General features: G+C 45.3%; 1 protein-coding gene across 1 annotated transcript; it reads left to right on the forward strand.

The window, feature by feature from the left end:
* LOC136609987 (securin-like) lies at positions 1-7,893 on the forward strand. The gene is made up of 5 exons (XM_066589262.1): positions 1-98; positions 725-849; positions 3,569-3,653; positions 5,413-5,565; positions 7,823-7,893. Exons 1-5 carry the CDS (start codon positions 23-25, stop codon positions 7,891-7,893), a joined length of 510 nt encoding a protein of 169 aa, XP_066445359.1. The 5' UTR covers positions 1-22.
* Positions 7,894-9,006: the final 1,113 nt, after the last annotated feature.

Below are 9,006 nucleotides of genomic sequence, written 5' to 3' on the forward strand. Positions count from 1 at the left end.
TCTAGGGCAACAGGTGGATATAATGGATGTCCTCATGCAGTTGGGAAAGGAAAATGGAGATCTTTTCTTCCAGCCTTCCAAGCTTAACCAAGGCACAGGTAAGGGGAGTGCACTAAACAGTATGGTGGCTCCAACTAAGGGCCTCCTGTTGCGTGGGGCTCTGATGTGATGTCCTGGCGGTCTACACTACATGCTGGACCTTCATATGCTTCAGACTTCCCATATGAAAGGGAATAGTGACATCTTCCCTTGAATGCTGAGTGAATCCTCCCTTTGAGGCCTGGCTTCTGTGAGTGACTGTCCCCAAGCCTTACAGAGGTACAATAAGCCCAACCTGTGTAAGGCCTTAGTCATCCAGTGTGACTCTAAGTCAAAATGTGTATTATATTAGAGGGGACTCCTATGTCCCCCTCCAGTATATACTCCAGGGTTTGGTACTCCAATACAGGATGCAGTCTTCTGCTGTTGTGAATACACCCTGAAACTATGTTCACTTGCCACAGATTTAGTTTTTCCACACTGGAAATGGCAATAGTGTCAATCTACCACTGATTTAATTGAAATCTTGTCAAAATTGGACTCTTCCACACAAACATGGCCACATGTGAACATGCCATAAGTATGTTAGGTTTTTCCCATGAGGGACTACTTGTTGGATCCTCAGAACTGTTCCACTTCTAGGAAGATGGAATACAACGTTTTCTGATCTGTAATTCTCTTACAGTTACTCAACCTTCTAAAGTTCTGCCAATGAAGAAATCAAATGGATTTAATCCAAGTAAGGTCCAGCCAACCAGGAGAGCGCTGGGCAATGTAAACCATGTGCAGGATGGGCAATCTTCAACAAAGGTGAGGCGGCAGGGAATGTTACGGGATCTGTCAGCTACTTTGAGCCTTATAAGCTAGTTTATGTGGTCAAAGTAGGTGACATGCTGAGTCTAGGAATGCATGTTCCTACAGTGTTGCCTGTCAAACCCACTGCTGAACGCTAGCTGTGGATTGTAGTCCTTCTATGCATGTGCTTGCATAGTGTGCCTTTGGTCCACGGAAGGTGGGTTTGAGCACTAGCATAACTATAGGGGTTGCACCTGGAGCCGTAGAGCCTTAGAGCCCATAGGGCCTCTTCTCCATATAGGGAGCTCAGTACTATGAATAATGCATTATAGTTGGGGGCCCTGTTACAGGTTTTGCATTGGGGCCCAGCAGCTTCAAGTTGCACCTCTGGGTTTGAGAGATGACTGCAGTACAACAGTATGGGGAAAATAAGGCTAAAACTTGCATCCCTGGGCTCAGTAGGTCAACTACATTGAGTCCATAAATTTGGCTTGTAAGGTTCAAAGTAGCTGACAGTCTCTTTAAGCAAGACTAAAAAGCAGAATGTGATACTAACCTGTTTTCGGGTGTGTGGGGGTTGTGTGGATAACTGTTATTGCCTCTCCATGGGGTGTAATCATGAGAATGGTGTGGCCTGAACACTAGTGATTGGAGTGGTGGGTCACATGCATTACAATCACCAACGGTCTATGAAGATGGCTGAGTAGGTCCCAAATCTTCTGCATGGGATAGCACGCTTAAATGGAGTGACATAATGAACTAATCCCTGACAATATGCCCTATAACTTCATGGAGGTAAATGCACACTATAAACGGGCCGTACAGAACTTGTGCCAGTTTCTTTGAAGTACAGCTTTTGACAAGTTTTGCACCGCCCTGTAGTACTGCAGGTGGCTTCCCCAGCAACACGGGCAGCACACTAATCCATTGCAAAGTAGAACTTTTGCACTTAATCTAAAGAGCCAGAGTAACAGTTTATCACATTAGCTGATCTTGTAAGAAGTGATAAATGGGCTATATTGGGGATTTTATAACTTCCTAGTGCACATCTTAAAGCCCTACATGTACCTCTCCAATCATGGCTCATACAATAGAATGTAGTAACTAGCACTTGGCAGTACTGCTCATCCTATCGCACTATAGAGGGCCTCAGATTCAGCCTCTTGGCTGTACACTACATTAAAATTTCAGCATAATGGCCATGCACTGGGGCATTCTTCCTTCATCCATAGAAGGTACAGAAGTCGCCATGTCTCCATCATGCTGATTTAGGGTAATTGTATATCTCTACACTTGCATAATCCACTGCTTTGTGTAGACTACAAACAGGCCACCAAGGGCTTAAAGGTGTCTTCCAGGCAAATACTACTGATGACCTAAATAACGCTCCTCTGGCTCCTGCCACATGCTTTCTCTTCCTCCTCCCCTCTGCTTTCAATGAACCTCATGACTCCTCCATCTCCTGGTCATCCTGGCATGTCTTTGGAAGCAGACAGTGGTGGGAATGGAGACCCCCTAGCAGCCACAACTCTATGTAAAGTAGTTTTGTGTTTAAAAAAAAAAACAAAAAAAAAAAACTCTTGCTGCTAATCACACTGGTTATCATATAAGTACAAACAGTATTGGTGTATCTTGATGCCACCTGAAGTAGAGGTGTCCAGATACAGGGGGTTTGACAGTGCAGTCACTCCCCCTATTTTGTGATTGGCTGCATGGCATTCATGGTACCCTCATTCATACAGGTCCTGCTTGTGCCAGTGTGAGCGCTGTTGGGAGGGTGCTGGGGCCTACTCCTACAGCGGGGCTGGGAGCAGGAGCTCTCAGCATCACACCTACTTACAGCGGGGCCACGGGTAGATCTTGGCAGCGTGGGCACCAGCGCACCTACTGTTACACTGGGGCTGGGAGCAGGAGGACTCGGCAATGCGCCCAGCAGCTGTAAGCAGGAGGAAGGGCTGGCAGGGAGACTGACAGCGGGGGACCCCTAGTAGCAAGTGGAGTTGACATCGGTAGCAGGAGTAGCCCAGCCACCGGCAGGAGCTGTAAGGAGGAAGCTCTGGCAGGGACAGTAACAGCAGCAGCCCTACAAGCAATCCAAGCAGACAGAAGCTGTAAGCATTAGCAAGGGGTGGCAGGGAGAGTGACAGAGGCCCTAAGACAGTGGAGGGCATTGGCTTCACCCCACCTTCAGCGCTGCTGGCACACTGGCTACAATCAGAGTGGGGCCAGAAGCAGGACCTGTGAGGCCAAACAATGGCTGCACGCCATTCTGCCAATCAGAAAAGGGGGGCGTCACCACACTGTCAAAGGTCCTGTATCTTGACTCCACCACTTGACTCCACCACTATTTCCAGTCAAGATACACTAATAACAGTACAAACTATCTGAAAAGTTGGTGTCCAATTAAAGTGGTGGTTTTTAGTGTGTTGGAAGCCAAGTGATTAAAGGGGTTTCCATGAAATGGGTCATCAGTAGTTGATTAACTGGAATCCCATACTCGGGTCACTTCTGCTACACCTGATGTACAAGTGCCAGCCTCTACACCTTTGGAGCAACAGCTTCTGCTCTGTAGACTGTAGCAGTGCTGACAGTACTGCTACAATCGGCCAAGGTCCAAAGTGGTGGACCCCAATTGATCAACTACTGATGACTTGTCATGTGGATAAGGCAGCAAATAACTTCCCTGGAAAACCTTTAATGAGATATTAAAATACTTCTGTTCCTTCATGTTTAGGTGAACCAAACGAATAAAGCAGTGCCTCCCAGGAGCAAGAAGACTTATCCTGACATTGAGACCTTCATTCCCTACAGCCCTCTTGGTAGGTACAGCACTTCTCATTCAATCTAGTGTTAGAATGGGGCAAACTGCTTGCTGGTAGGGCTGGGCAATTAATGGTATTCACTTGCAATTTTGACTAGTCAGAATCATTAGCCCTACACCCTGTGGGTGGGAATAATATCAAGCCAAGGGGAAGCAAGATGCTGAACAGTTGACCAGTGTACTAGATACTAAGCTGAGAATTCAGGGATTAGGTATACTATAGGGCTGATGCTCAGCCAGCTGGCACTGTGCACTCTTACAGCATCCTTTACAGTTTGGAACCACAGTGGACAAGGCTGTGCCTAAGGAGTTGACAGAAGTTAGATGGGTGGCTGTGATTGGGGAATGGGGGCTGTGATGGGAGAAATCCCCATCATTGATGTGTAGAACTAAAGTTCATAACCCATTCTTGTATAAAGGAATTACATACACAGCAATCCTTTATTTTTCTTTAAGTACTAATTGCAATTGTCCCACTCAACTCTGCTCAGTACATATTAAGGCATTGCTGTCTATGAAATTGAGAAGATTGGCCTAAAACTAGTAGTCTTTTATTTTCTGTTGTGGAAATCTGGAAATCTGCACAATCTATGCATGAAGCACCATAAGGCCTAATGCCCGCATAAAACACAGCGGAAATCTGTGGCCTTTCACTCCAGCTATTAGGTTCTATTGAACCTTAATGGCTCAATGTACATGCTGCAGAATTCCGCAGCATGTCCTATTTGCCGTGGGTATACACGTGGACGGCTTCCATCGTAGTCAATGGGAGCCGCCCATCACGCTATACTTCTGCTGTTCTAAAGCGGAAGTATAGAGAATGCGTGCACCGCCGAGCATGCGTGCCAGAGCGTCATGCAGGACTTCACACAGCGGATCCGGAGGTAAGTATGGGATCTTTGGAGGTGTGTCGTGACAGACTCCATTGCAGTACTCCACTTGCGGAGCCCATCACGGCCGTGTACATAAGGCCTAAGTGTGTGTTCACATGTCACTGATCTGTCTATTTTTCTTGTGGATTTCGCCTTGCTGTTGGGTGTAGTCAGCTGTTCTAATATCTCTAACTATCTAGCATAAATGCAGCACCAGAACCAAACTCATAGCATACATGTAGCACCATGACTAAGCTTATAACTGAAATCCAGAACCAACCTCAGAACATAAATGCAGCCCCAGAACAGGAACTATATTAGTGTACGGCTAGTGATGAGTGTCCCAGCCCAACTGTATGGAGGGCTAAAGAGTTGCAACATAGGAAGATTCTTTAAAGTAAGCAAGCTGAGAACAAACAGGGATGTACAAGGAACCTGTGTGGCCCCAGATAGTCAATCTCCTCTCCCCAAAAAAACTAAATGAAATACACCTGACAACTTAATACAACTGGCATAGATGCAGCCATTCGGCTTTAGTATACCTCTAAATACAGATGTAATGTAGTCAAATACCAGTCTACACAGGCATAGTGAATAGTGTTACCTCCAGTGATGTCTCCTCTGAATCTGTTTTTCACATCACTACAGAGTGTGGTTTCCTCCCCCCCCCCCCCCCCCCCCCCCCGCCACAACTAACCTCTGCACACTCGCACAACCCATAAACTACCTTGTGCCTCCTTTCTAAGCACCCATGAAAATCAATATTTCACACTCCTGTAAGACCCTCTGAGGCCCTCTAACAGTTGGAAACAGCTTAATGTAATACTACAAGGTGATGTGTTGGCTTATTGTAACATTCTGTATTCCTCTCTGAATCATGGATAGACTACGAGACCCTTGATGTCCCTGAAGAGCACAGGCTCAGTGGCCGCTGTCTTGCTGGTGTCGCACTATTTATTTCTTCAGCTGATGCAAAGCAGTTTGAAGCCATTGCTACTGCAATGCTTTACCCAATGGAGAACTATCTGATAAACTACAGTAAGTATCTTATAGGACTGATGCAAACCTGTAACATCACACTGTAGCAATCTTGGTCACTTGGAGTGCTTTTGTCCAGCACCCTCAGACCACCTTCTGAGCAAAACATCTGATTAGAGAAACCATTGAACTTCAGCACAAAACTTTGTCCTGGGACCAGCCAGAGCACTTACTACCTGTTTGTCTTCTATGCTGATTTCCCACTAGCTCTTGGTCCAGTTTTCCATCCAAGATGGCCAACACAATAGTTGACCTATGTAATGCCCACCGTGCATTGGTAGACTACTATTGCAATGTACATCCTCTAACTGGTCAGCTCTAATCAAGTGATCAGTGAAAAAATGTACATGAGGTGGCTATAAAATTGCAGTGGTCATCTTGGACCACTTGCCCTGAACTGGAAGATCAAAGGGAATCTGGCAGAAGAATGGTGGGAGGTAAACTGCCCCTCAACACCTTTGGTCATGGCATAGAATTTTGCACCAAAACTATAGGGTCACTTTAAGCTAGTATGCAGGGAACTCCACTAGTAGCAGTAGAATGTTTAATGACAGCTTTCTGTCATGAGCTCCCAGCAAGCAGACAGAAGTTCAGATCTGGAAAACCCTTTAGTGGGAATTCAGTGATGCTTAACCCCTTAGCAACAGCTTTTTTTTTTTTTTTTTCCATTTTTGTTGCCACGACACCTGCACAGCTCCCCCGATCTCACCGCAGGAGGGGCTGTACAGGACCCCCAAACATTGTTCGGGGGATTTAAATGCCCCTGTCAGAATTGACAGCAGCATTTAAAGAGTTAATAGCCGTGATCAGCCATGGGGCCGATTCCAGCTATTGCCCGCGGGTGTCAGCTGTAATAAACAGCTGACGCCCATGCTGTATGGAGGGAGATAGCGGCACCATCTCCCTCCATACACATCCTGCAATGGCAGGACATAAAAACACTATTAGGCCATCACTAAGGGGTTAAACCAGCTGTCAACTTTCTACTGCTTTTTCCAGTTTCTATTTAGTTACAGAATAATAAATCCCACATGTACTGCAGACTCGGCTCACATCCTTTTGTTATACCGGAGGCCTTTTTCTGCACCGTAGAATGATAGTTCATGGTAATAGTTGTCACTTGGTGTCTGGAGAAGCAGCTTTTGTTTCTCCACTCTATGATTTTGTTCCAGTTGGCATGATGTCACCTGGGGACAGTTGTGTCATCTATTAACTAATTGTCTCCAGGTGATCTCGTGTACAACAAAGTAAACAAGGCAGGTAGTAATACTGAGTTCTGCCCCTCAGTAATCTGCTAGCCACCTATTAGTTACCTGATCAGTGTGAGTTGAATACCTGGGGTCACATGACTGACAGCCATTACTATGGACAGTCCACGGACTACAATATGCAGATGGCAGTGCTGTGGCCCCCATTAGAAAGGGATGTGAGCACAGCTTTACATGCATGTGTAATAAATTATGATTCCTTGTTCTAAAAACTGTAAAGCAGAAAACAGACAACCCCTCTAATGTTTTCAATAAATGAGCATATTGCATATGTGATGTAAGTCTCCTCCATGGGACCATACACAACAGATGATGAGTGTTTATTTATATTTTTTTAAGGATAGGTCCTCAGTAGCTGACCAGCAAGGGTTCACTGCTTAGCAGCCCAATCAGCTGTTACCCAACCTGCCGGCGCTGTGGATGGAGCCAGAAGCTGATGGCTGCCCATACTGCAGCAGCTTAGGCTGGTAATGCAGGTACAGCTCCAGTTTGAGTTTAATGGGAACTGTGCCTGTATTACCAACCCAATATGCTGGTGAAGCTGCTTTTTACACTGCTAGCTGGCTAGATTAACAGCTGGTTGTCAGGGTCCCAACTGTTGATCAGCTGTTGACCCGCCCTTGGGATAGGTAATCAATGGTTCAGTCCAGGGATGCAGGAAGTGGTGGTGGGGGGGGCTCTTGTTGTAATCCCTATTTAAAATACTGCTTCTTAATTTGATACTCCTCTGGTGGACCACATTAACCTCTTCCACCAGAGATACTACATAATTGCCAGACAACTAAAATTAAAAGAATCTCAGCTGTAGAAGCCACAACATGATATCCTCAGGTAGGAATTGCTCTGCTATTGCACTCTTGCCATGTGTTGGTAAAGCATTTTATTGGGTGTGAAATCCAATTTTAATGTTGCCATGACTACTGCATAATCAGTTGCTTATCAAATTTACCTCTTAAGCTGAGTCTTCATTAATGCATCTTTCTTCCTAGATGCCCATAAGATCTTCAGTCCCATGTTTGAAGACCTCACTATTGACTTGCCTCTTCCTGGTGACTTTTAAAGATGTATGATGTGACTATTTTAATTTATTAAAACTTTTATTTTAAATGTGTAGTCTCACTTTATTTCTGAGCCCATACCAGTAGATGAGGTGACTTATTGAATGGAAAGTCTTTTGGCATCTGTACATAAGACTGAAAACTTGTCTCAATGTTCGTGGGGTCAGATAGTGTCAGTCTTAATGCTGCTTTCATGGTACTAGTTTCCTGATATGGCCAAGAGCCCTTAGTGCCATAAGGCTCCAGGGCCTGGGTGTAACCACACCTTCTGCACTCATATTTACACTGCATAAGGTTTTTTCACGGTACAGTCCAATACACAAGGCAAGCTTGTTTGTTCCTGAATCACTGAATGCACTGTCAATGGCCTTCAGTGGCCAAGGCAATTAGAAAGGTCACCCTCAATTTTAAAAATTGTTGCTTAAAGGTGTTATACAGAATTGAAAACATGGCTGCTAGTTAAAAATACAGCAACACACTTAGTGAAGCGTGGTCCACTCAGGAGATGCAAATATGGACTAATGTTCTGCTTTAGGAAGAAAGTGCCACTTTCTTCCTAATGCTTATCAACCTGCAAATGGAAGTAAAAGTTGGTTTCTAAGAAACTACTTCCTAACTTTTTTTGGCTAGTACAACCAAAAAAAAAACAACCCAAAGCAAACCCTGACTAGGCTATTGGTCACCTATTGCTATAGCCTTGTAGGTTATGCTGCCAATAAATCAATTGCTGGGCTTTCTCTGCATTCATGCTGCACTTAGAAACCTGGGGTACCCACAAGACTATTTCCTAGTTTTTTTTGTTTGTTTTTTTTCGTAAACTTTTTGTCCAAGTCTGATCCCTACACCTGAACAAGTCAGACTCCTTCACTTGTAAACCACAAAGGATGTACCCCCCCCCCCCCCAAAAAATCCCAGTCCTTTCAGACTTGGGATGCATTCCCACAAACGTATGTGAAAACAGAGCCGATATACGTTGTCCTCGTGTGCAGGGGGGGGGGGGGGAGGATGGAAGAGCCAGGAGCAGGAACTGAGCTCCCGCCCCCTCTCTGCCTCCTCTCTGCCCATCTGAACTATTTGCAATGGGGAGAGGTGGGACAGGGGCAGGGCTAATTCTC

This window comes from Eleutherodactylus coqui, chromosome 2, assembly GCF_035609145.1.
Source record: "Eleutherodactylus coqui strain aEleCoq1 chromosome 2, aEleCoq1.hap1, whole genome shotgun sequence".
NCBI classification, from domain to species: Eukaryota; Metazoa; Chordata; class Amphibia; order Anura; family Eleutherodactylidae; genus Eleutherodactylus; species Eleutherodactylus coqui.